We start from the raw sequence: 27,901 nt of genomic DNA on the forward strand, positions 1-27,901 counted from the left end.
TTACCAGGTCTCTTCCCATTTTATTTGTTTTGCCACGCCGGGGATCAAACCCGGGCCTGACATGTCCGGCACGCTCTCTACCTCTGAGCGGTAGCTTCGGCCCTCCTTCTCTTCTTTATTCTCAACCAATTCAACAAATGTTTGCTGCCCAAGGCTGACTGTGTCCACCCCACCCATGCTGGTCTCTCTGGAAGTCCTCCCTGGCTTCCCTTGTTCCCACCCACCAGAGGAATCTGAAAGCCTGCATGACAGGTCACCCCTGCCTCTCCCGAGCAGCAATAGCTGGGCCTCAGTGAACCCCAAGAAGTAAGACCCTCGGCTCTGCCACCCACTCGCCGTGATTGGTTTCTTTCTCTCCTCAGGGTTACTCTCCTCTTCCTACACACCAGGGCAACTTCAGAATTCATGACCTTCCTGGGAAGACCCCCACCACCAGGAAGAGCAGCGCCTGCACCCCCAGGCCCAGCTCCAGACCCACACATGTGCCCATAAGAACACTGCTTCACATGTGGGAGGCCCAGAAGGAGGGGTGATTTACCTCGTTCCTCTGCAGTTGGCTAATCACCAAGACCCAGACAGGGCACCCCCCCCCCCCCCCCAGATATACACACTTCTGGCCTGGAGGCCAGCTCTCCAGCCTGAAAAACCTGTCCCAAACTCCCCCCAGGCCATAGGGCCCGAGGGGCAGGTTGGACTGGATTCCCCTCCAGCCCCTCCCACCCCAGGACAAAATCAGCCACCCCAGGGCAGGGCCTCACTTGCCTCAGGAAACCTCAGCCTGCCAGCACCTATTCCAGGTTCCAGGTTTCAGTCCAGGATGGCATCCCAGAGGCCTGTCCAGACCTTGCCCTTGATCCTGATTCTGCTGGCTATCCTGGCCCCAGGGGCTGCAGGTCTCTGCCATCTCTGGCGAGGGTGGGGGAAAGGTTCAGAGGCCAGACAGGGGGCACTGCAACTTCCAGGTTCTCAAAGGGAAGCTGGTCTGGCTGGTTGGGGGTGGAGGTTGGTGATGGCAGTGACCAGGCATTAGACATTGAACCCAGGGCACATTCCTGGGCTTCTTCCAGACCCAGGAGGCAGAGAAGTATGGGAAAGGGTCCAAGGCTGCCTGTAGGGATAAAATTGGGCGCTGCCTGGCTCCTGGCATCCAAAATCTGGCTCCAGGGCAGCTTGGAAGAGTATGCAGCTTCTACGGCTCAAGCCTGCCACCTGGTGGTCAGGCCCACTCAGGCCTGGCTGTTCTACCCTCCCGTGGCAGAAAGAGGAGATGGACTTCTCTTCCTTTACAGTGGCCCCAGGTGGATGCACCGGATCTGACGACTGGAAGGGAACTGATCCCCATCTGAACTCCCTTCTGTCCTCCCAGCAGACTTCAACATCTCAAGTCTCACTGGTCTGCTGTCCCCAGCGCTAACGGAGAGCCTGCTAGTTGCTTTGCCCCCCTGTCACCTCACAGGAGGCAATGCCACACTGACTGTCCGCAGAGCCAATGACAGCAAAGGTCTGCCTCCCACTCCCCAGGAATCCCCCTGGTTCCCAGGGACCTCTTCCCAGGACACCACCGGCAACCCTTCCCCTATTCACCCCTCCCTGCCTCTCTTGGGCATTCATATTCAAAGCTACTCCTTCTCCCTGGGGCTTCCAGAAACTTGACCCTGATTTTCACTCCCAATTTCCTGCTCAGTGGTGAATTCCAGCTTTTTAGTGCCTCCATGCCGCGGGCGTAGGGAGCTGGTGAGTGTGGTGGACAGTGGGAATGGCTTCACGGTCACACGGCTCCGTGCATACCAGGTGACAAACCTCCTCCCAGGAACCAAATACTAGTAGGTACCTGATCCACACCTGGAGCAACTGAGGGATGGGGGTGCCGGGAGAGAAGCTGGCAGGGGCCTGGTTAGCATGGGAGAAGGAGGCACGGCCAAGGGTGTGGAAAGCAGCCTCTCCTGGGGAAGGCACAGCCAGGAAGCTGGGGTGGGGCAGGCTGGAGCCCCTCTTTCCCTAAATCCCAGATACTTACTGAAGGTTCTCTCCTCTCTCTCTCCATTCCCATCCCAAAAGCATTTCCTATCAAGTACAGAAAAAGGCGTCCACCGAGTCCAGCAGAGAGATCCCGATGTCTACGCTTCCTCGTAAGTAGCACTCTGCCCCCGTCTTTGGTCCACCGATCTTCCCAGGTTGTCCCACCGATCCCCAGTGCGGATTAGCCGCCCCTCAGTGCCCCCTCAGCACCTTTGCTTACCTCCCTCCTACCATGGAGCCCATGGCAACTTTCGGTTGACTCATCTGCTGCACTACCAAACTAAAGGCTCCTCATGGGTATCCACAGGGACTCACATAGAAGATGCTTCTCCTTTGTTGGTTTGATGGGTGTTTGGGTCCGCTGCTTGGCTGGTCGAATGGATGGATGGACGTTGGTCAGGGGGTGAGATGAGGACTAAGCTGTGAGCCTTGGGTAGCCTTGGGCCCCTCCTGCCTACAAAGGTGCCCCTTTCTCTTTTCTGACAGGAAGGAATATGGAGTCCATTGGGCTGGGAATGGCCCGAACAGGGGGCATGGTGGTCATCACAGTGCTGCTATCTGTCGCCATGTTCCTGCTGGTGGTGGGTTTCATCATTGCCCTGGCTCTGGGTGCTCGAAAGTAAGGACTGACCTGTGCGGGGCTCCTCCAGGAAGTCCAGTCACCCCATGACCCAGTCTGCCTCCTCCTGGGTCTCAGCCACCAACCTCTGGCTCCTTCACTGCCTTCATCTCCCTCTTCCTGCCCTCCACCCTGTCCCCAGAGCCCTTTCCTCCCTCATTCTCCCTCCCTGCCCCCAGGGCCTCCCCACCCAACACTCCCTACCATTCCCCTTGCTCAATCCTGTGGGAATCGACATTCCTCCCATTTCACCACTCTGACCCCCGTCACAGTCCACCCCTTCCTCTGTGAACTTGGTCTCTATAATAAAGGCTAATTCACATCTTCCCTGTGTCCTTGCTTCCCTTTAGTGGGCTCCTCTTGGAGGCACCTGGTCCTCCCCTCCCTGCCCCAAGCCTCAGAGTGGCCTTTCTCATGAGGGAGGCAGGCAGGGACCAGAGCAGATAAGACACCAGGAGTCAGAGTTCTCAGACCCACACCTGGGCTGTGGCTTGTACATCCTGCACAGCACGAAGAAGTCCCCCAACCAGGGGCCTGAGGGCCTGGGGGTGGCTGGCAGAGCAAGAAGCACTCGGGGAAAGAGTCTCTGTCTGGGAAAGACAGGGCCACCAGGGTGAGACCCAAGGATAGGTTACTGGAGGGGGAAGTGGGAACGGAAGCGGAAGGACCATGGCTGGAGAGGGACAAGAGAGGTACAGTATGGTAACTAAGGGAAAAGGCAGGAGTGGTCACTTCTTTTTTTTTTTTTTTTTTTTTTTTTTGGTACCAGGGATTGAACCCAGGGACGCTTAACCTCTCAGCCACACCCCCAGCCTTTTTATATTTTATTTAGAGACAGGGTCTCACTGAGTTGCTTAGGGCCTTGCTAAATTTCTGAGGCTGACCTTGAACTCAACAATCTTCCTGCCTCAGTCTCCAGAGCCACTGGGATTATAGGCAGGCGCCACCACACCCGGCAGGAGTAGTCACTTTAATTCACTTATCCAGTACACATTCCTTACAGGGATCAGTAATCTTTACATTGTTCTTTCTTTCTTTCTTTTTTCCTTTTTTTTTTTTTTTTCTTTTTTTCTTTTCTTTTCAGTACTGGGAATTGAACCCATGCCCTCAAGCAAGCACTCTTGCACTGAGCCACATTCCCAGCCCTTTTTATTTTTTATTTGAAGACAGAGTCTCACCAAGTTGCCTAGGCTGGCCTCAAACTTGAGATCCTCCTGCCTCAGTCTTGAGTCACTGGGATTATAGTTAAGGCCAGGCCTAATATATCCCATAACTTCCCTGCAATTTTCACCATTTTGGAGCCATCCCTCCAAAGTGTTCCTGCTTGCCTGAGGATCTTTCCACAGAAGATTCTATAAGCCAGAACTGCTCTTGTGACTGCTCCCACCCCGACTCCTATTCCTATTTGCATAGTTAGCTTCCGATCCCTTCTCAAGAGAAGCCTCTGATAGTAATTCCTTCCTATTAGGTTGGGCTTCCCTATCCTGTCTCCTCGTGTTACCATGAGTTTATAACATACAGTTCATAACAGTGTTTGTGTGATTATTTGATTGTCTCCCACATCAGACTGTATGTTTCCTGAAAGCAATTGCTTTGCTCCTTGGAGTCTGCAGTATCTCTGTTCCACAGTGCCTGGAACACAGTAGGCGCTCAATAAGTACTTGTTGAATAAGTGAATGAATGAACAAAACTGTAAAGAGAAGGAAGGATCTGAGAAAGGACCAGAAATCATGTGAAAACAATCAGAAAGGATTCACAGGAACAATGATCTTGATGACCCCTATATTAGTCAGAGTTCTCTAGAGGAACAGAATCAACAGGAAGCATGATTATAAAAAGGGGATTTATTAGATTGGCTCACATGATCGGAAGCTGGATAGTCCACAATGGCCATCTTGCAGGCTGGAGAGCTGGAAGAACCAGCAGCTGTGCAGTTCAAGAGGTGGAAGCCCCAGAACAAGAAGGATCAACAGTGCTACCCTAGTCTGAGACCAAGGCTTCTGGAAACTACCTGGAGAATCACTGGCAGAGTCCCCTTTGGAGGAGTGAAGAAGTGAGAGCCCAATATCCTCAGATAATCAAAGCAGCGATCAAGAACCCGCTCAAGAAGAGCTGAGCTTGCATCTGCATCTGCTTCCTTGTTCTTCCAGCTTTTATTCCATCCTATTGGGCGGTGCTGCCCACACTTAGGGAGGGGCTCCACTTCAGTTCACTATCCCACATTCCAGTCATTCCTAGACACACCCTCAGGGACACACCCAGAAGCCTTTTAATCATCAGCATCTCTTAATCCAATCAAGTTGACAAGTCAAATTAACCATTACAGCCTCTCTCTAGAGTGACCCTAGAGCTTGAGACAAGAAAGCAATGGAGAAGGACAATGATCTTTCTCATTCCACAAATAATAATTGAGCATGTGCTATGCACCAGGAGTTTCTGAAGGCTCTAGGCTCTCACCATGAAAAGACTCCTTTCCTCTCATGGAATTCACATGGAAATCAGTGGGAGAGACAGAGTCCCCCAGAATGCCAACAATTAAGTAGGGAATGTGGTGCATGCTATGAATCATGGAAGAAGAAAAGGCCCTGGGCCCTTCTTTCATTGGAGTAGCTAAGGCCTAAAGTTGGGAAAGTCAGGGCTTTCTCCCCAACCCTCCTGCAACAACCCAGGAAGGTTTGGGAGCCCAGTCTTCTTGTGCTGTAAGAGGACACTGGATTGGAAACACAATGCTTTATATTAACATCATCTAAAAGACTCATTAAAGAGTTTAATAAGCCAGCATGGTGGTGCACACCTGTAATCCCAGCAACTCAGGAGGCTGAGGCAGGAGGATGGCAAGTTGGAGGCCAGCCTGGGCAACTTAGCAAGGCCATGTATCCAAATAAAAATTAAAAGGGGGTGGCGATGTAGCTCAGAGTTAAAGCAGTCTTGAGTTTGAATTTCCAGAACAAAAAAAAGAAAGCCTGATAATCAGATGGCACTTCTTACTAAAATCAAAATGACAAGGTGCTGGGCATTTAGCTCAGTCCCTTAGCACTTGCCTAGGATGTGTGAGACCCTGAGTTCAATCCCTGGCACCACAAAAATAAATAAATAAAAAAATTCAGCCGGCCACAGTGGCATACACCTATAATCCCAGCAGCTTGGGAGGCTGAGGCAGAGGATCCCAAGTTTGGGGTTAGCCTCAGCAACTCAGCGAGGCCCTAAGCAACATAGTGAGACCTTGCCTCAAAATAAAATATAAAAATAGCTGGGGATGTGGCTCAGTGATTAAGCATCCCTGGGTTCAATCCCCAGTACCAATAATAATAATAAAAATAATAATAGTAATAAATTTCAGAATAACTGCGGGTGGGAGCCAGTTATTAGTATTCATTTGAAGACACCCCCACCAGGAGATTCTAGTATGCAGCAAAGTTTGGGAATTGCACAAAATTTACTATTTCTTTCCTTCTCACCCTCACCCCCACCTGTTCTGGATTAACTCAGGGGCACTTTACTACTGAGCCCCATCCCTAGCCCTCCTTCTCCAACCCCTGAAGTACTAGGCATTGAACCTCGTAAAGACTAGGTGAGTCCTCAATCAGTGAGCTACATCCCCAGCCCTTCTAATTTTATTTTGAGACAAGTTCTTGCTAAGTTGCCATGCTGGCCTCAAACTTGTGATCCTCCTGCCTCAGCCTCCCTAATAGCTGGGATCACAGATGTGCACCAATACACTACCCTATCATACACCCAGCTAAAATTTACTATTTTAATCTTTTCTTTTTTTGTATTGGGGATTGAACCCAGGGGCACTTAACCACTGAGCCACATCCCCATTCCTTTTTTTTTTTTTTTTTAGCCTTAGGCATGGTCTTTATTCATTTGGACACTGTACAAATATTACAATTTCCTTTTGCTGCAAAAAGTATAAAAATAATCTTTATATAGGAATCCATTCGTTACTGTAAATCTTTCTAAATCTCTGCAAATGGCTCTAAATGAGGGTAAATGAATAAATGGAAATGAAGGGGAGCTATGGGGCATCAGGCCTCAGGGAATGACCTGCAAGGATTCCTAGCTAGAGACCTCAGTTCCTTCTTGTTAGCACCCCCCACCCACCACTGCCACCTGCAGGTTCCCAGGGCTCAGGGCCCAGCAGAAGTAGGGTGGGCGGGGTGCACATGAGAGGTCCAGGAGAAGCTGAAGGTAAGTGGGTGGTTAAGGAAAACTAGGATGTTGGCTGGCAAGTACCCAGCTCCACCCCACCTTTCCCTCCTTTTGGGGGGAAGGGCTGGCAGGAGCAGGGCAGTGGGCTGGACAAGTTGCCCTATGGGGACAATGGTGGGTCAGTGCCACTGGGTGGCAGCTAAGCCTGGGATGGGGAGGCTCCAGAAAAGAAGAGGCAAACACTTTGGCTCAGTGGTGAAGCGGGCTGAGCCCCTTTCCCTTGCTCTGCTAGCACAGTACAAGTGCCAGTGCAGGAGAGGGAAATGTGGCCAGAACTGCAGTAGGGGAAGGCTGGAGAAGCCAGGAGTCTGTGGCTCTCAAGCCTTGTAGGGGCAGGGTGGGGGAAGGTCCCCAGGCAGCCCCCAACTCAGACAGTCTGGGTCCCGGCCATTCAGCGTATGTCCCTGTCAGTCAGAGGTTGAGAACAGGCACGTCAAAGAGATCACAGACACCTTCACTCTCGTCCAGGTTGTAGATGTAATCGTGGTCTCCAGGGGGTGGAGAGAGACGGAGTAGGGGGGCAAACACTTCTGAGGACATCAGCTCCTCCAGCAGCTCTGAGCTCATACACTCTCGTGTGGGGTCGAAGATTTCTGACAGCTCTTTGGGGAGTTCCAAAACACCTGTCGGTTCCACCTTGATGGGGTCAAAGGAGGTAGAAGGATTAGGTCCAGATGAACTGCTAGTGCTGCTGCTGCTACTGCTGTCCAGCAGGGCAGTGGCCGGGTGTCCAGTGCTGTTGGGCCTAGTGGGAGTGAGCTGAGCTCACCGTTGTCCTTGCTCTCAGTTCCAGAACCACTGTTGTTCACTGTGATTTCAGCTGCTGGACCCGTTACCCCTGGGACTTCTGTGCTGCCAGGAACATGGATGGGGTGGTATGCTGGGGACTACTTGGACGTGAAGCCTCCTGGGGCTGAGCTAAGGTAGGCTTGGGCAGAGGTGGAGGGGTAGGAATAGCAGGTGGGCTCTGAAGCAGATCCTCAGGTGGTGGCACAGGCACAGCCACAGGTGGCGAACTCAATGCCTCCTTATTCACAAGCAGTACCTCAATGGGGCCACTCATACTCTTCAGGTGAATCTGGTACTTCTTCTGCCCATTGAGACCCTCTGGGATGGGCACCTCTAGGCTGGTGCCTGATGGGGCACGAATGGCCAGGAGGGTGTCTCCAGCAAAGCATCTGCAGATGTCCTCATAAGTCACGTAGGCCAAGCAGCTGTTCTGCACGTCCTCTGTGACATTCCGGATGCTCTGCTGCACTCACACCTTGTGCTGGTCAAGTTCTTGCTCCCGCTGCTGCAGCTCTTCGATTTCTGCCTTCAGTTTAATCAGCTTGTCAGCAATCTCCCGAGTATTGCAGCCAGGCCCCACACCCTTCCACTGGATGCTGTTCTTGGATTTTTTCTCGATCAGCCCAATACCTTCTAACACGTTGGTAATGTCGTAAATTCGCCGCTTCTGGCGCACAGCTAAGGTGTCAGCTGCTTGGTGGTGAGAAGTCCCAGGCTCTTCTCATGCCGGCTTGGAGTGCCCGCGGCGCCTGTGGCCCGGCCTCCGCCACCGCGCCCGCCCGCCGCCTCCCCTCAGCCAGGCAGGCCAGGCCGGCCCCCATTCCTTTTTAATATTTTATTTAGAGACAGGGTCTCGCTGAGTTGTTCTGGGCCTCACTAAGTTGCTGAGGCTCGCTTTGAACTTGTGATCCTCCTGTCTCAGCTTCCTGAGAGGAGGGGATTACAGGTATGCGCCACCATGCCCGGCTATTTTAATCACTTCATTTCAGCATCATTACCCACTTCTTTGATTAAGTGGGGCTGGGGATGAACCCAGGGCTCTGAGCCTGCAAGGCAAGCACTCCACCACAACAATAACATCGTTATGCCACCGTCACCACCATCCACTGGCAGAATTTTTCACCGCCCTGAACAGAAACTGTGAGTCCATTAAGCAATTACTATCACCTCCTCCCCTAGTTCCTGGCAGTCACCACTCTACTTTCTGTCTCTATGAATTTGGCTGTTCTAGGTACCTCTGTCACTGAACTATACAAAATTTGTCCTTTGGTGTCTGCCTTATTTCACTTTAGCATAATATCTTCGAGGTTCATCCATGTAGTAGCATGTATCAGAACTGCGTTCCTTTCTGAGGCTGAATAATATACCATTGTGTGTATTTACCATTGTATTGTATTTGTATTTATCCATTGATGAACACTTAGGTCATTTCCAAATTTGAGCTATTGTGAATAATGTTGCTGTGAACAATGATGTACAAATATCTGTTTAAGTGTCTGCTTTCAATTCTTTCAGGCATATACCCAGAAAAAGAGGCAGGGGACTTGCTGGATCCTATGGTAATTCTATGTTTAACTTTTTGAGGAGCCACTGTACTATTTTCCACAGTGGCGGCAGCTGTACCATTTTACCTTCCCAGCAGTGATGCACAAGGTTGGAATTCTCCACATCCTCATCTGTACCTGTTTGTTTGTTTTAGAATGGTCATTCCCGTGACAAGGTGCTGAGCATTTAGCTCAGTCCTATAGCACTCGCATCTCATTGTGGCTTTTTTTTTTTTTTTTTTTTTTTTTTTTTTTTTGTAGTATTGGGGATTGAACCCAGAGGAGCTCTACTACTGAGCTACATCCCCAGTTCTTTTTATTTTTTATTTTTTTGGTTTGTTTGTTTGTTTATTTATTTATTTTTGTGGTGCTGGGGATTTGAACCCAGGGCTTTGTGGCAAGGCAAGCACTCTAACAACTGAGCTATATGCCCAGCCCTGTTTTTTTTTGTTTTTTTTTTTTTTGAGGCAGGGTCTTGCTAAATTGCCCAGACTGACCACAGATTTGTGATCGTCCTGCCTGTCTCCTGGTAGCCGAGATTGTACACTAAATGTGGTTTGGATTTGCATTTTTTTAATGATTAGTGAGGTTCAGCATCTTTTCATGCGCTTATTGGTATGTTTTCTTTGGAAAAAATGTCTATGTCCTTTGCCTTTTTTTTTTTTTTTTTTTTTTTTTAATGGTCTTTCTATGTTGATCAGGCAAATCTGGAACCTCAGACTCCTGGACTCCGTTATCCTCCTGTCTCAGTCTCCTAAGTAGCTGAGATTATAGAAGTGTACCACCAAACCCAGCTGTCCATTTTTAAAATTAGATTTTTTTTTTTTGCTGTGGAATTATAGGAGTTCTTTACAGTTTTTCAATATTAACTCCTTACCAGATATGATTTGCACAATAAAAACATTTTAAATAGTAGACTACTTAGAAAGGCTAATGTATTTAATAGATATATTAGAATAACACTTTTTTTTTTTTTTTTTGGTACTAAGGATTGAATTGAGAGATGCTTTACCACTGAGTCACATCACCAGCCCTTTTTAATTTTTACTTTGAGTTAGGGTCTCACTAAGTTGTTGAGGGTCTCACTAAATTGCTGAGTCTGGCCTCAAACTTGCAATTCTCCTGCCTCAGCTTCCCAAGTTGCTGACATGACAGGTGTGACCACCAAGCCTGATTAAAAACTTTTTTCCCCCACAATTTGAACCCTGGGACATTCAACCACTGAGTCACATCCCCAGCCCTTTTTATATTTTATTTAGAGACAGGAACTTGCTAACTTGCTTAGGGCCTTGTTAAATTGCTGAGGCTGGCTTTGAACTTGCGATCCTCCTGCCTCAGCCTCCTGAGCTGCTGGGATTCAGGAGTGGGCCACCACTGTGCCCAAATCCCACAATTTTTTATTGGTATATTATATTTGTACATACTGATGGGAATAAAGGATAACAACTTTAAAATTTTTTTTTGTAGTTGTAGATGGACAGCATACCTTTGTTTTTTTATTTTTATGTGGTGCTGAGGATCAAACCCAGTCCCTCACATGTGCTAGGCAAACACTCTGCCACTGAGCTACAGTCCCAGCCCAAATAAGACTTTTTAATAAAACAAAAACTGGGGCTGGGGATATAGCTCAGTTGGTAGAGTGCTTGCCTCCCAAGCACAAGGCCCTGGGTTCCAACCCCCAGCACAAAAAAACAAAAAGCATATGAAATAAAACAAAAACAAAACATCTATGAAGAAAATGTAATCAATTTGAGGCTGGAGTTATGGCACAGTGATTGAGCACTTGTCTTGTATGTTTGAAGGCCATGGGTTCAAACCCCAGCACCGCAAAAGAAAAATATTTTTTAAACTATACTTTAATTAAAATATAAAGTTAAATATAAAATTAATATATATTTTATGCTTCATATAAAATATGTATATATATTTAACTCTCCATGATACAAAGAATAATTTTTGTTTTCACTTTCTGTATTTTCCAAGTTTTCTACATCAAACATGATTATTTTTATAATTAGGGAAATTATCCTTAAAATGATTACCGGAATTGGTATTACAAGTAATAATCTTAGCAAACTGTTAAGAAGGAAGCAGTTGCAATCTCAGCCACTTGGGCAGCTAAGGCAGAAGGATCACAATTTTCAAGGCCAGGCTCAGGCACTTAGTGAGACTCTATCTCAAAATAAAAAATAAACAGGGATGAGGATGTAGTTCAGTGGTAGCGATCCCCTGGGCTCAATCCCCAGAACCACACACACACACACAAAAATTTGTCTAGTAGGCAAGCAATAAGCAACATAACACAGAGCAGCAGGCCTCTGATGGGGAACTCAGGGGAGGCCCTTTCAACCAAGGGCCAAATTTGGGACAATTTCAGGATAAGAACAAAGATTAAGTAGGACACAGTAGTGCACACCTGTAGCCCCCCAGCTACAAGGGAGGCTGAGGCAGGAGAATCACTTGAACCCAAGAGTTCAAGATCAGCCTGGAAAATGTAGAGACTCTGTCTCAAAAAAACAAAGGCAATGGCTTATAATCTACTCTAATCCACTCTTTAAAAAAATCTAAGTCAATATTGATAATAAATAAATAAAAATATAAGGGCTAGGGATACAGCTCAGTTGGTAGAGTGCTTGCCTAGCATGCACAAGACCCTGGGTTCAATCCCCAGCACCACACACACACACAAACAAAAATGTGAAAAGAAAAAACTCTTCTTTACAATTGTTTTTAAAAAGTCCTTAGAGCCAGGTGTGGTGGCTTACATCTGTAATCCCAGCTACTGGGGAAGTTGAAGCAGGAGGACAGGGAGTTTGAGGACAGCCTGGGCAACTTAGTCAGATCCTATCTCAAAATTTAAAAATAAATTAATTAATAAATAAAACAGGACTGGGGAATGTCGCTCAGTGGTAGAGTCCTTGAGTTCAATCCCCAGACCACACCTCCATCCCTCAAAAAAAAAAAAAAAAAAAAAAAAAAAAAAAGACCAATTAATTTAGTTGAGTTTACCTAAGCAAAGGAAAACAAAGTAAAAGATAATTTGGGAATCTGTCAGCTCCCAGACCCAAAGAAGGTCCTTCCAGGCACGGTGGCACACACTGTAATCCCAGTGGCTTGGGAGGCTGAGGCAGGAGGATCGAGAGTTCAAAGTTCAGCCTCAGCAATTTAGTGAGGCCCTGAGCAACTCAGCAAGACCCTGTCTCTAAATAAAATACAAAAAAAATGTGGCTCAGTAATGAGTGCCCCTGAGTTCAATCCCCAGTACCCGTCCCCACAAAAAAACCCAAACAAAAAAGAATGTTCTAAGAATTCCAGTCAACTAAGAACTCCAGTCAACAGCATGATCTGACAACATTTATAGAAAGAAATGAGGTAGAGAGACAACTTAATCTGTTACAGCTTAATTGGTTAATGGGCTACAGAGTCCCCTGCAATTATCTAAAGCTCAGTTTAATCAGTGATTAAACTCTGTATTCGTTTGGTGAATTGGGTCCAGAGTAGGAGCCTAATCAATGGTCTTCTACACAATTTTATTAGCCCAATTGAATGCCAACTAAATGAAAGGAGAAGAAATGATAGATTTATAAAAATCACCATTTAACAACCATCATAGTATTGATTCAGGCAAGATTCATAAACCATGCTAGTGGTTTCAAATTTGATGAACAGGATTTCAGGTAATTTCAAAGTGTCTCCCCACAAATTGCTTACTAATCACAAAAAAAAGCAGAAAGGTAACCTTACAGTTAAGAAAACCTGGCAGATACCACTAAATCAAGTGATTGAAATTTGTATCACAAATAATGAGAAAACTGACGAGCCTTTTGAAGCAATATATTAAGAAGCATTACCTCTGATATTCTCGTTTTTTAAAAATATGCATATTTTAACTCTGATTGTAAACAGACACCAGCCAAATTCAAACTGAAAGTCATTCAGTTATAAAACAGTCTGTGGTCTTCAAAAATGCCAATGATGGGCCTGGCATGGTGGCACACGCCTGTAATCCCAAAAACTTCGGAGGCTTAGGCAGGAGGATGGCAAGTTTAAAGCCAGCCTCAGCAACTTAGCAAGTCCATTATAAAAATAAAAAGAATTGAGGGTGGTAAACACTCCTGGGTTCAATCCCCAGTACCAAAAAAAGTGAATTTTATGAAAGATTACAAAGGCTGAGTCTGCTCTAAAGGTGACTAAAAGAAAAAAAGAATAAAAAAGATGGGCTGGAGATATAGCTCAGTTGGTAGAGTGCTTGCCTTATAGGCATATAGGCTCTGGATTCAATCCCCTGGTTTTAATCCTAGCAACACACACACACAAGATGGTGCCATAAAAATTGGGGCTCTTTGAATAAGATCTATACATTAAATAAACTATTGAATCAATTGTTAAAACTTTGGGTTTCTGGTTTTTTTCTGGTTATGTAAGTCAATATTCTTGTATTTAGGAAATACACACTGAAGTGCTTACAGGTAAAAAGGCATGGTGTTTGCAAATTATTCTCAAACAGTTCAGGAAAAAATATAAATATGGGTACTGGGGGTATAGCTCAGTGGTAGAGTGCTTTCCCAGCATGCACAAAGCCCTCAATCCCCAGCACTGTAAGATAAATAAATAAATATATTATACAGATGAAGAGAAAAACTTCAATGGATGAAATGTTAATTGATGAATCTGGGTGAAAGTGCATACAGAATTTTTTATAGTATTCTTGGGATTTTTCTGTGATTTTGAAATTACTAAAAACAGTATTTTAGAGCTGGGGTTGTAGCTCAGTGGTAGAGCACTTGCCCAGCATGTGTGAGGCACTAGGTTTGATTCTCCGCCGCACATGTAAATAAGTAAAATAAAGGTCCATCAACAACTAAAAAAAATTTTTAAATGGTATTTTAAAATATCAAATCATCATTCAATCTAATCTTATCTTCATCATCTACCACAAGATGCAATCTTGAATAAGCCATAAAACCTATGAGAACTTCTAGAAAGTAGCTATTAATACGCTCACGGGATCGTTACGCCTTTTAAATAAAATAAGTTTTATGCAAATATCAAGGAGGGTAAACGGTCTGGGACACATTGCTTCTGGGACCCTAATCCTCCCAAACCCCCAAAGGCGAGGGCAGCGGGCGGAGGAGGCTTCGGGAGGGCCGTGGGTGGGTGGGTGCAGAGGGGCTCCGAGGCGTCGAGCAGGCTCCGCACACCTGGGCAGCCTCCCGCCTACAGCCGGCGGAGCGCGGGGATTTGAGGAAGCGCCGCGAGGGCGAGCGTGGTGTCGCTCTCCTCTCCCACTCCGCGCCGCTCCGTGCCTCCTCTCCTTAAAAGTGGACCTCAGACTCCAAGATCTCGACTTCTGGGACAGCCTCCATGGCCAGGTCCCAGGATTGTTGGACTGGGACATGGGGAACGAGTCCTTTCTGGCCTTTACCACGGCGCACCTGCCCCTGACGGAGCAGAACCGTGAGTACCGCGTGGGGGGCGGGGGATGGGCGAGCCGGCCGGCGGGCGGGGGCCGTGGGCGGCCAGGCTGGCCCCCAGCCTCGCGCCTCGCTCTGGGGGCAGCACCCCCAGGCTTGGTCTCGGGGTTCCGAGCTCCCCACGCCTGCCGGACTCCCCGGCCGACCCCAGCGCCCACGCAGCGGGCACCACGCGGCAGGGGGGCTGGGCTCCAGCCTGGACTGGAAACCCACCGAGGGCAGCACGTCCACCCAAGGGACAGCGCCTTCCTGCTCGTCCAGAGCCCAGCTCGCGGCAAGTCCTAGGCCTCTTCCCAGCCTTTCTCCTTGGCTCACCGTCCTCGCCATTTGTCGAACTGTAGGCTTTACTTTTTATGCCTCTTAAAAATATCTTGTAAATTATCATTTTGTTGATGTCTGCATCTCACCTCTTACCGCGTTGTCTGGATCTAAAAGTGCTCGGTATTTGTTGAATGGAAGATTGGTCATTGTGGCCTTTTAAAATTTCTTTTCCTTCTTTGGACCTCAAAGTTGAGTTGAAATCATCTGTGTATTCATGGTACCCTTTTGCCATCTGATAGAACACGGTGCTTGGATTAACTCTTGGTTTTCCCCCTTCAACTTCCACCTCCCACGTCCATCATCTCCAGATTGATGTACAAACCCTAATCCATTTAATATGGTTTGGTTTTGTTTTGGTACTGGGAGTTGAATCCAGGCGTGCTTTATCACTGAACTACACCCAAGCCCTTTTTACTTTTTTTTTTTTTTTTTTTTTTTTTTGAGACAGGGTCTCACTAAATTGCTGAGCATGGGCTTAAATTTAAGATCTTCCTGCCTCAGCCTCCCAAGCCACTGGGATTACAGCCTGGCCCCTCCCACTTTGTTTTCCAGAACTGTTGTGTGTTACTAAATGCTGTCTTATTTGATGTTTCTGACAGTTGGGTAATGTTCTCTCCTCTGTGTATATTTCCTTTGACTTTCTAATTCTACTTACATCCAAATTGCTTCCAGCACTTTGCCATAATTAAAGATGGTGAACTTTCATGTGTGTTCATTTATTCAGGAGTGTTAGGGCCGAGGATGTAGCTCAGTTGTCCACCATTTGTCTAATAAGCACCAGGCCCTGGATGCCATCCCCAGCAGTTCTGGGTGAGAGAGAGAAACTACTTAGGCCATGGTAGTAATCCAGACAACACATGATGATAGACTGGACCAGGGTGGTGACAGAAAAGGTGGTGAGAAGGTAAGACTAACTAGATATGCTGTTGGATAGAATGTGTGGTGTAAGAAAAACAGAATTTGGTATCTGAGAATGTAGCTCAGTGTTAGAGCAAGTACCCAGCAGGAATGAGGCCCAGGACTAGATCCCCAGCACTGCAAATACAAAAGGGAAAATCCCACAGACTCTTCAAAGCTGGGTGTGTGGCAAATACCTGTAGTCCCAGCTACTGGGGAGGCTGAGTTGCAAGAACTGATACAGCCCAGGAGTTTGGGACCAGTCTGGGCAATATGGCAAGACTTCATCTTGAGGGAAGAGAAAAAAGAAATTGGTGAATTGGAAAGAGAGAGTTTGTTGTTGTTTTCCCCCAAGTGCTGGGTATTGAATCTAGTAATACCCTACTACTGAACTTCCCCAGCCTTTTTAAAATTTTGAGACATGGTCTTGATTAATTTTCCAGGATGGCCTGGCTTGAACTTGTGATCCTCCTGCCTCATCCTCCCAAGTAGCTGGGATTGCAGGTGTGCGTAACCACACCCAGTTTTAGAGTTGTCTTATACTGAGATGGGAAAGGTTTTTTTGAGGACAGGTTTACAGAGGAAGATGAGAAGTTATGCTCTGGCCATGTTGACTTGAGGATAGTTAATAGGCATCCAAGTAGAAATGAGTAGATAGCCAGGTAAAGTAGCGCATGCCTGTAATTCTAGCTACTTGAGAGGCAGAGGCAGGAGGATTGCAAATTCAAGACCAACCTGGAAATTTAGACCCTGTCTCAAAATTAAAAAAGCTGGGGATGTAGCTCGCTGGTAGAGTATTAGCATGTACAAGGTCCTGGGTTCAGAAAAGTTACGCTGACTCCCTTGCATACAGGGACAAGTCCCTGGCCCCTCCATGGCTTTGGAGCACTTGTTTGGGCAAACTATAACCCAGATTAAATTCAACTCTGCCAAACAAGTTTTCTGAAGCCCTAGATGGATGAATTGGTGATGTCAGTGGGATCCTAGTTGGGGTTGAGAGGGAGTTACCTGGAAAGACAAGACGTGGTGCATTTTTATGGAGGACATAAATGAGTTTGTGGGAAGATTGCAGTTTTTTGTTAATTTAGTTTGTGACTGAGAGGTACTGTATAAAATAGGGTTCAGCGAAGAGAGGTGGTTTGCCTGTAAACCCAGCGATGCAGGAGGCAGAGGCAGGTAGATCACTTGAACTCAACAGCTCAGGACTCATAGGGAACCTGGACATATAGGGAGTGTCTGTCTGTCTTTTCCAGTGCTGGGGTTGAGCTCAGTGCCTCCTGCATGTTAAGCACGTGCTCTGTCACTGAGCTACGTCTCCACCCTATTCTAGTCTTTTATGTTCCTGAGTAGTGATTACATTTTTTTCCCCATAAAGGTCTAGTCCATTCTTTTATGAGTTAAGTCCTAGATTCTTTATAAGTTTCGTTGTTACTCTAAGCAGTACCTTTGGAAATTTATTTTTCACTTTTAATACTGGTATAAAGAAGTGGTATTGATTAGTATGTTCTTACATGCAGCAAAGTCGCTGTATTCTTAGTGGTTCTAATAATTTATATATTAATATTATAATCCATATTAATCATTTTTTCTTCAAATAACAATAGCTTTGCCTTTTCCTTTCCAACTTTGTTTTGCTGTTTTTTCCTTTATTTCTGGTAGTACTATGTTAAATATTAGCAATGTAGTGCACATCTTTTTATTTATTTATTTATTTTTTTGTACCCAGGATTGAACCCAGGGGCACTTAACCGCTGAGCTACATCCTCAGCCCTTTTTTATGTTATATTTCGAGACAGGGTCTCGCTGAGTTGCTCAGGGCCTCATTAAGTTGCTGAGGCTGGCTTTGAACTCAGGGTCCTCCTGCCTCTGCCTCCTGATCTACTGGGATTACAGGCGTGTGCCACCACACCCAGCAGTGCACATCCTTTCTAATTACTGAGCTTTTCAATAAGTATATCATCATTTTCAAAATGAAAATCCAGATTTGTCTGAAATATGATGACATTTATGGGAACAGCAAAGGGTGCAAAATAGGATCTGCCCTGAACGTCTGGTTGGAAGGTGGTACCTTTTGCTGAGACAAGGAATGTAGTAGGAAGAGCAAGAAAATGGAATGCAGGGGCTGGGGATGTAGCTCAGTGGTAGAGCACTTGCTTAACATGTGCCAGGTCCTGGGTTCTATCTCTAGTACTATTAAAAAAAAAAAAATTGGAATTCAGTTTTAGAAATGTTGAGTTTGCAGTGCACACAGACTACTCAAGTAAAGACATTCAACAGGCAGTCCTGTTTAGGGATTAGCAGAGAAATCTGAACTACGAGTACAGATCGCATTTATAGAGGATGGCTGAAACCATGGCATGAGATAATTTGGGGACAGTATATGTGAAAAAAAGAATGCAGAAGGCGGGGCTGGAGCTGTAGCTCAATGGTAGAGCGCTTGCCTCCCAAATGCAAGGCACTGGGTTCAATCCTCAGCACCACATAAAAATAAATAATAAAGATATTGTGTCCATCTATAACTAAAGAAAGAAGGAAAGATAATGCAGAAGGGGTAGGGTGTGGTGGTGCACGGCTGTGTTCCCAGAGACTCAGGAGACTCAGGCAGGAGGATCACAAGTGCCTCTGCAATTTAATGAGACCCCATCTCAAAATAAAAAATAAAAAGGGTAGGGATGTAGCTAAGTGATAAAGTGCCCCTGAGTTCAATCCCCAGTACCAAAAAAACAAACAAAAGAAAAAAAAGAAAGAAAGAAAGAAAGAAAGAAAGAAAGAAAGAAAGAAAGAAAGAAAGAAATGAGGTGGTTAGAAGTTCAGAAATGAAGGAAAAACCAATCAAATGCAGTGTCATAATATTCCAGGTTGTGCCCACACCTTTTGCCAAGAGACCTTCAATGCCCAAGATACTGGAGTCACAATGGAAATAATTGAACATTTTGATTCTCTTCCATCTTTTCTTCAGTTGCCAGATACAAACTTCGAGTAGTTGAACCACCAAAACTACCTTTGGAAAAAAAACCCAATGCTGATGAAGATGGTAAGTCACAGGTTCTCTGACATGGCTCTGTGTCCTCGGACACCCAAAGCCAGTGAACTGTGGCACACAGTCTCCTTTTGCTCCGCACAGGTCCAGATATTGAGCCCAACCTGTGGATGTGGGTAAACCCCAATGTGGTGTATCCCCCTGGCAAACTGGAGGTTGCAGAATCTAAGAAAGGGGAGGAACTGATGAGCGAGCTCCCGTCCCCTCAGCCACCCCCAAAGGAGGAAGATGCCAGCTGCTCAGAGGTCTCCAGGGCAGAATCATTGCTGCATTCCTCCAGTGAGCAGTCTCCCCCTCGGAAGCAGCTCGCCTCTTCCCCCAGCACCTGGGAGGTATGGATTGCTGGGGCTGTGAGCCAGCCCTGGGCAGCAGCAGGGTGGGCTCAGGGATGAAGTGTCACTGTTTGGTTCCCCTACGGACAGCAAAAGGTTAATGGGTTCAGAAGAGACCAGTACCCTTGGGTTGGGGACAGGCCCAGATGGTGGTCCTAGACCGCTGCACCCTGGAGTTGAGGCCAAGGAGTCAGGACCAGTTCCTACTCTGTGCTCCTCTAGCTCCCAGAAGAGGAGGAGGCTAAGGACCAGGATGACAGCTCCTCTGTGGCTCTCCCGTCCCCTCACACAAGGGCCCCCCTCCAGAGTCGGAGGCTTCGGCAAGCCATCAGCCCGGAGGGGAGGCTCTGGTCCCGGCCCCCTCTCAATTACTTCCACCTAATTGCCCTGGCACTAAGAAACAGTCCCCCCTGTGGCCTCAACGTGCAGCAGATCTACAGTTTCACTCGGTATGTGCGGGGGCCCCCGTGAGGAGGGGGAAGGGAGGGGTCAGGGCCCTGGGTCTGGGCTTGCTGACTCAGTTTCCCCATCTGGATCTGAGGACGAGTGACTTCCAGTCCTCTTTTCCCAGGTGACTACCTGCCACCCATGTACAGGAACATAATCACTCCTACCCTCTTTCATTTCTAAAAAAACTCTAGCCCTTTATGTCTCAGTTCTCCTTTAAAACCCAAATTCACCTGGATCGACTAACAGTTTCTCCCACCTTCCTCAAGATTAGCCAGTATAAAATTTGGTTACCCCAACGGTGCTTTTCCTAGGACTGTCCTGCCTAACGTAACTCTCTGTGCCCCAGGGGTCAGGGGAGCCCAGTTGAGAAGGGATTTATGTTTAGTGGCATGAGTACGCGTGGGATTGAACCTGGCGCCTCGTGCATGCAAAGCATAGGCGGCACCACTGAGCTACACTTCCAGCTCTGCATTCAACTGTTTTTCCCCTTCTTATTTTTTATTTAGAGACAGGGTCTCCCTAAGTTCCTCAGGGCCTCACTAAATTGCTGACGCAGGCTTCGAACTTGTGATCCTCCTGCATTGCTAGGATTATAGGCGTGCGCCTGCATTCAGTTTTGATAGTCCTGTACACAAGTGTCTGAGGGAGTTTCTTGGGCCCATCCCCAGGATTAGAAGAGCCTGATGTCTCAATATTAATCCTACAGTGAATATATCCCCTTGACCAGGGGCCTGATTCTGCTTTGTCCCTGCTTTGTCAAAGTCCTAAGCCCTAAGGGAGCGGGAGGGAAAAAGAACCTAGGGTCAGGAGGCAGTGAACTGGATCAAAAGAGGGGGTCCTCCTAAGCAGTGCACCAGGTGCCGGTTTTGCCACATGCTCAAGCAGCAGAGGGCAATGCCAGGCCCCCTTGCCATTTTCCACCTTGTGGCCCCCCAGGGAGAACAAGCTGGAGAGTAGGCCCACCCCCAAAGAAACCATGACTCTCCTTATCTTTCCTCCCTGTCCACAGACAACACTTCCCTTTTTTCCGGACGGCTCCAGAAGGCTGGAAGAATACTGTCCGTCACAATCTCTGTTTCCGAGACAGCTTTGAGAAAGTGCCGGTCAGTATGCAGGGTGAGGCCAGCACCCGGCCTCGATCCTGCCTCTGGAAGTTGACTGAGGAGGGACACCGCCGCTTTGCGGAGGAGGCCCGTGCCTTGGCTTCCACTCGGCTGGAAAGTATCCAACAGTGCATGAGCCAGCCAGGTGTGAAGCCTTGTCATGTGTGGGTCCAAGGGGGGGACCCAAGGCTGAGTTTGCATCCTGTGTCATGCTCTGGGGGGCATCTTCTGTAGGAAGCAGGGAAAAAAGCACCGGTCTGAGACCCTCTGGTGATGCCTGTCTGAAGAGAGACTTCCCTGCCCTCAGGAGTGTGGGACTTGATGTACAGAGTCCATGGGGAAATGACTAAGGTGCACTGCCCCCACTCACTGAGGAAATGGTGTCCGCACAGTGTAACAGGAGAGACCTGCAAAGGGGACTTTCACTTTTCCTGGAGCAGTTCAGGGAGGCCTCAGAAAAAGCAGCATTGAGCCTTGAGGAGGAGTAGATGCCCCGCTGTGAGACAGCATTCCAGACTCAGACGGCTATTGCAAAGTACAAGTTCCTTTGAACTCTCTCCTTTTCTTACAGATGTGATGCCCTTCCTTTTTGACCTTGAACTCTAAGAAGCAAGAGTCAGCCATGCCCTATTAAAGTTTCTCTCAGCAGCCATGTATGTCTGTGTGGTATCTGAGGATGGGACCCGGTGGGGGGCGAGTGGAGATCAGCCCTAGGAATGAAAATGGAGGGACTGGGGTTGTGGCTCAGTGGCAGAGCACTTGCCCAGCACACTTGAGGCACTGGGTTTGACTCTTAGCACCACAAAACAAATAATATAAAGGCACTCTGTCCATCTACAACTACAAAACAAAACACAACGAAGAATGAACATGGAGTGCCCTCAGAGCTGGTATGGCTGCTCCTGGTTTGCAGGTGCCTGGTGGGCAGCATGGGGAGAAGGAAAATACTCAACCCTCTTTAGGATCCTGGAGCAGTTTCCAGTTTTCTGGGTCAGGAGGATTACCCTGGGAGATGTTCTTGTAGCAGCCAACCCTGGAAACACCAACAGCTCACTCAACTGACATTCATGAAGCATCTGCTGTGTACCCAGCTCAGGACAGAAGATGGGCCTAGCCTTGGCTGTAAGGGTGGTGAGGACATATGCTCAGGGAGCAGGGAGCGGAGCACCATAGGGAAGGCATTATGATACCAGGGAGATGTTGCCTTTTTTGTGCACGTGGTAAGCATGTGCTCTACCACTGATCTACGACCTGCAGCTCCTGCTCGGCTTTATTTTTCACAGTACCAGGGAGTTTAAGACCAGCCTTGGCAATATCCCGAGGGATATATATAAAAAAAGGGGGTGTGGGGTCTGACACAGTGGCACACATCTGTAATCCCAGCAGCCTGGGAGGCTGAGGCAGGAAGATGCAAATTCAAAGTCAGCCTCAGCACTCAGCAACTTAGCCAGGTGCTAAGCAACTCAGTGAGACCCTATCTCTAAATAAAATATAAAAAGGGCTGGGGATGCGGCTCAGGGGATAAGTGCCCCTGGGGGTTCAATCCCAGTACAAAAAAAAAAAAAAAAAAAAAGGTAGTGTTGGAAGGGTACCCACATTCCCACAGATGGAATTCAGAGGGAAGTGGGAGGGGTGGAAGCAGGCTGCACTTGGTAAGCTGGGGCCAAATTCCTTATCAGCCAATGGGGACCAACGGGTGAGCTGAGCAGCTCCCTGGTGTTGGTGTTTAAGGTTACAGTATCCTGTGTTGTGGATGATGAACAGGAAAGGGGTGAGACTCAAAATGAAGACCAAATAGGAGCTGATGGAATGAGCCAGTAAAAGGGGCTGCTCTAAGAGTAAATAATGAAGCTGGGTGCCATGGTACACACCTAAAATCCCAGCTATGTGGGAGGCTGAGGCAGGAAGATCACGAATTTGAGATCAGCTCAGCAACTTAGCAAGACTCTGACTCAAAAAAAAAAAAAAAGAGAGAGAATACTGGGGTTGTAGCTCAAAGGTAAAGCACCCCTAGGTTCAATCCCTGGTACCATGCAAAAAAGAAAAGAAAAAAATGAAAGGGGCATTCAGAGTTCTAGGAAGTGAAATCTGCTGCTTGGGATGCATACAAGAGGTAGCAATCTACGTTGATTGTGGTTTGGGTGGTAAGGGATGCAATTCAAAGAAGAGTTAGAATACAGTTCTAATTTGCGGCATGCTGAATTTGGGAATCCCATACACCATCTTGGTTGTGGTTGGCAGACTTTAGCAGTTGGAAAGGAGTTCGAAATTCAGGGAAAAGGTCTAGGCTAATGGGGTAGATTTGGGATAATGGGGTGATTTGGAATCACTCAGCTGAGGCTGAGTGAAGGGAAGGAAGTCTAATACTGAAGGTGCATTAAAAGTAAGCTCCTCAAAGGCCAGGAAGAAACAGCAAGAGAGGTGAGAGGAAACAATTTCTTGAGAAAACAGTTGAATTCAAAGTCATGCTTGCCACCCTTTACCTTTGATTGACATTTAGTCTCTTCTCTGGGTAGGGAATACCAAATTGAATTTTGCTCAGTGCTAGTAGGAATGAATAGGTGGGAGAAAGACAAGGAGGGAGGATCACTGGGGGAGGATGAGAATTCAGAGCCTGAGATTCCTTACGCTTCCTGTAGCAGGTTCATCAATCGTTCAGGTGAAGCAAGAACACTTGTGGAATAAGAGTCCTACAGGCTCCTGTCTCAGTGGGGCTTCTGTGGCCTTCCTGGTTGCTGAAATCAGTCTTCAGAGCAGCCTCAGGTCTGAGGGGGAATAGGGAGAAGCCCAGGAACAATAAAGGAAGGAGTGGGGGTCCAGGCTATATTAGGATCCCATAGAGGCCCAGACAGTGCTCACGGACAATGCCACATCTCCCACAGGACCAAGATGACTGTTCTCACTCCCTCCCCTCGCTTCCCCACCTGGCAGACATGCCCAGCCCCTGGGCCTAGGTGTCACCTTTTTTAGAGATGGCCATGCAATGAACTTGCTGTGAAAATGTATCCTAGGTACTCCAGAGTCTGAGGCAGGAGGATTGCAAGTTCAAGGCCAGCCTCAGGGACTTAGTGAGACCCCCAATTAAAAAAAAAAAAAAAAACAGCTGGGGATGTAGCTTAATGATAAAGCACCCCTGGAAGTACAATTTGCTGCTTGGGATGTGTAGGTAGGGAGAGATAGCAGTCTAAACTGATTGTGTCCTGGGTAATAAAGGATGGAATTCAAAAACAACTAGAATATAGTACTAATTTGGGGCATGCTGAGTTTGGGAATCCCAAAACCCAGGTCTCTGCAGCTAGTAGAGTTGAAGTGGTCTCACCTCTTCATCTTTCTTCCCTTCCTCCTCACTGGGTATCCACTTTGAGGTAGCTCTTGTCTCCCTATTCCAGAAGAATCGATCACTGGCAAGATGTTTTCTCTTTGAGTCCCAGGGTTCTGATTAGGAAAATGAGCTAATGAGGCCTCTTTCTTAGTCTTACCAGAGTCCTAAGTCAGAGGCCTGACTTGGGGGCTCCAACAAACCAGGTCCACCACCTGCCCCAAAAACCAAACAGAAAAGGTGATGGTAAGAAGAAGGAAAAAAAATTGAGTCAACATGACTATATGGGGAAGGCAAAGTGAGATCCAGTATCTCAGTCCTGTCTTCAGGATGCTGACAAAAGCTTTAGGTTTAAATAGAGGAAAAATTGGGGCAGGGGGTGAGAAGTCTGTATAAGTAAACAGTCTTGGCTAGCCTGTGGTCTGATTCTGCTAAGTGACTCCAGAGAAGTCTTTATCACTTGAGGGGAGCAGTTTCCATTTGTTCCTCAGGATACTTATCAGACCTGTGATCCCAGAAGGGAGCAACTCAGTTCTCATAGATGACTGCTCCTGCTTAGGAGAGCAGCCCCATGTAGGGTGATGTGTCTGTAAGGATTGTCTACGTAAGGCAATACCTGAAGCCTTTTAGGTGCCTCTCCAGAGGTCTGCAACAGGATGCTGCAAATCTTGCCTTGGTCTTCAAGGAGGACAAGATAGGATAGGTAAATGGAGGGGTAATAACCCTTATATTACAGGGGGCAGCATGGCACACACCTGTAATCCCAGCGACTTGGGAGCCTGAGTTAGGAGGGTCACAAAGTTGGAGACCAGACCCAGCAACTTAGCAAGATTCTATCTCAAGAAATAGAAAGGGCTGGGTATATAGTTCTGTAGTAAAGGGCCCCTGAGTTCCATCTCCAGTAACAAAAAACAAAAACAAAAAACTTGTATTACCAGTTTTTAGATGAATACTCCTTCAATGATTAACATGCCCATACACAAAGTTGAGCAGAGGCCTGAAGACAAATACAAAATAAAAGCCGAGATGCCAAGCTTTATCCTGTTACCCATGAGGCATCTACAGGCCCAAGTAAAGAGTCACTTTTAGCAAAGGCAGCCTCTCCAAGTCCCTATTATCTTAACAAAACTGGAGTTTCTTTGCTCCTGCTGATGGAAGGGTCTTGCATAAGCTGCATGCCTCTGTAGCCAAGAAACATGTTGCAGTTCTTAATAGTGGGCTATGGCCGCCAGTGTTGCAACAGACCCAGCAGCTCATGACCAATTTCTTCTTTCTGGGTTCTTGTCTCCCAGATTCAAAGAATGAAATCCACAGACAAGGATGAGTAAGAACTGGATTTATTCAAGTGTGATTAGAAACAGAACTCCCACAGGGCGAGAAGGGACCTGTGAGGAGTTGCGGCTTGAGTGTGCTAACCCAGGGGTTTATGTAGCAGTTGGGTCAATGCTATTAGTACAAATATACGCTAATCAGTGTTTGGTAAAGTGCCAAAGCTTTTGGTTAGCCCTGCAATCCCATTCAGGTCTGCACCACTTCCGTTTCCTGTGGAGAAGTAGAAGGTTGAGGTCATTGGACCCTGAATGTTCTGGGGTCCCAAGATGCAGCATTATGTGGAACAGGCATCCACACTTGCCCCAGGCAGACCACTGTCACATGACAGGTAGGTGCAAACTGGTTCTCCTGGGTGCTGGCTCAGTGGACCTCAGGAGGACAGTAATGAGTCTTCTCCCTGTTCCAGGAGGTGTGTGAACCAGTAATGGCCTGGACCTAATTTTAGTCCTTGACAACTCTTACTGGTAGCCTGGACCTTCCTGCTACTTAGCAACACTTATTTTCTATCTTTGACTCCCATCCTGGCTCCCTCTGCAGATAACCTGACCTGAACCAAGCTGTGCTGCAGTCAGCAGAAGTTTTCTTAATATTTCTAAACCTAAGTTTTCTTGATATGCAAAATGGAGATACGCAGAGATTTGATCTGAGAACTTAACAAGAAATGGACAGGGTATAGTCTGATGCACTAACAATCATAAGTAGTCTGGTGACTACAATCATATCAGACATAATTCTATATGCATTTTCAGGTTTAATCCATTCAGCCACCTTAAGGAGTAGGTACTATTATTCTTTTTCTGTCTTGGAGTGTGATGGTCATTATATTTGAGGTGTGTTTTAGTGAGCTTTTTTGTTGCTGTGACTAAAAGCTCTGACAAGAACAATTTTAGAGCAGAAAAAGTTTATTTGGGACTCACAGTTTCAGGGATCTCAGTCCATTGCTCTGAGTCCAAGGTGAGGCAGAACATCATGGTGGAAGTGTGTGGCAGAGGAAAGTAGCTCAGGACATGACAATCAGAGAGTTCACTCACCAGGGACAAAAATAAACCCCAAAGGCAGGCCACCAGAGACCCACCTCCTTCAACCACACCCTACCTGCCTACGGTTAATCCACCCAGTTAATCCCTATCAGTGGATTAATGCATTGATTAGGTTAATGCTCCCCTAACCCAATCAATTTACTGTTAAACTTTCTCGAATTGTCTCACACATGAGCTTTGGGGAACACCTCATATCTAAACCATAACACGGAGTAACCTTCGTTTCCTGTCCACTCACCATGGCTTAATCCCTTGCAGTCTGGCTCATTGTGAAATCCAGCTGTCTCTTCCCAGCTCTTTGAAACATGGTACTCCTGACAACCACAGTCCATGCACTCCTAGACCAAAATATGCACCTTTGAAGAAAGGCCTCAGTTCTTGATTTGCACATTTCTGTGGCAGACGTGAAATGCCCATCCCATCACCTCTCCAACATCATCACCTTTTTCTTTTCTGTGGGAGGTACTGGGGATTAAACTCAGGGGTGCTTTACCATTGAGCTATGTCCCCAGCCCTTATTATTTTTTATCTTGTAACAAGGTCTTGCTAAATTGCCGAGACTGTCTTCAAACTTGTGATTCTCCTGCCTCTACCTCCCACATCACTGGAATTATAGGCACGTGTCACCATGCTCAGGTGCGACATTATTTTAATATAATGAATACACTGAAGGGGCTGGGGATATAGCTCTGTTGGTAGAGTGCTTGCTTCGTAAGCACAAGGCCCCAGCACCGGGAAAAAAAAAAAAAAAATGAATACACTGAACTTTCCAGGAATTAACTATTATGTAAGGTGAAGATGGTACTTCCCCCCCGCCCCTTTGGAAGCCAAGAGTTTTTTCCCATTTTACCACATGCTCTGGTATTTAAGTCAACAATACCACATGCCTGTGTCAATCTGTGTGTGAATCTATTCCATTTGGAGGGATCCTGTAAGCAAAATATACATCCTTAGCTCTTATTTCAAGGTAGCTAGCATAAAGAAAAAGTATTTTCAGTGTTTATTTGAATAGCATTTTTACTTTAAGTATTCTCAAATTTTCAGCTTATCTCATGTTTTCAAATACAGTTTATTCATTTCAATACTTTATCATATTTTTTCTCCCTTTATTCTTCTGTTATATCGTGGTTAGAGCATTATAGTGAGCTTTTTAAAGTTACTTGTGTAAATAGGTTATTTTACCAGTAAGATTTATTTCAGGGAGATAAAGTATTTGCTCTCTTCCTAGGGTGTGAAGACTGATGGGGTAGAGAACCCCTGAGCCAAGCATCATATAAAATACAAGCCCCACCCCACAGGGGCTCCCTTTCAGTGCTGCTGGCAACCAGGGAAGTCAACACAAAGGAACAAGGGATGCTCTCATCCAAACCCCCAGAGCCTAGCATGGGGCCTGTTAGGTAATGAGGCTGC

The 27,901-nt window shown here is 46.8% G+C and overlaps 2 protein-coding genes and 1 pseudogene across 4 annotated transcripts; 2 read left to right on the top strand and 1 right to left on the bottom strand.

Moving 5' to 3' along the window:
- Positions 1-768: 768 nt before the first annotated feature.
- Positions 769-2,944, top strand: UPK2 (uroplakin 2). Of its 2 annotated transcripts, none has more exons than XM_079105334.1 (5): positions 769-893; positions 1,367-1,501; positions 1,685-1,823; positions 2,059-2,129; positions 2,506-2,944. In XM_079105334.1, the coding sequence occupies exons 1-5, from the start codon at positions 818-820 to the stop codon at positions 2,640-2,642; spliced, it is 558 nt and encodes a 185-aa protein (XP_078961460.1). In that variant the 5' UTR covers positions 769-817; the 3' UTR covers positions 2,643-2,944. The 2 variants fall into 2 exon arrangements, with proteins under 2 accessions (XP_078961460.1, XP_078961461.1); XM_079105335.1 differs by having other exon boundaries at positions 1,370-1,501.
- A 4,151-nt stretch (positions 2,945-7,095) lies between these two features.
- LOC306638583 (transcription factor E2F4-like) lies at positions 7,096-12,131 on the bottom strand (annotated as a pseudogene). The gene is made up of 2 exons: positions 12,126-12,131; positions 7,096-8,462 (listed from the first exon to the last, which is right to left on the bottom strand). The product of its transcript is annotated as a transcription factor E2F4-like (transcript).
- Positions 12,132-14,579: 2,448 nt separating this feature from the next.
- FOXR1 (forkhead box R1) lies at positions 14,580-21,406 on the top strand (the record flags this gene model as incomplete). The annotated part of the gene is made up of 6 exons (XM_079101786.1): positions 14,580-14,640; positions 18,835-18,909; positions 19,000-19,247; positions 19,470-19,696; positions 20,707-20,945; positions 21,372-21,406. 6 exons carry the CDS (start codon positions 14,580-14,582, stop codon positions 21,404-21,406), a joined length of 885 nt encoding a protein of 294 aa, XP_078957912.1.
- Between the last annotated feature and the right edge of the window lie 6,495 nt (positions 21,407-27,901).

The sequence above is a fragment of the Sciurus vulgaris genome (assembly GCF_902686455.1).
Source record: "Sciurus vulgaris genome assembly, chromosome: 11".
Taxonomy (NCBI): Eukaryota; Metazoa; Chordata; class Mammalia; order Rodentia; family Sciuridae; genus Sciurus; species Sciurus vulgaris.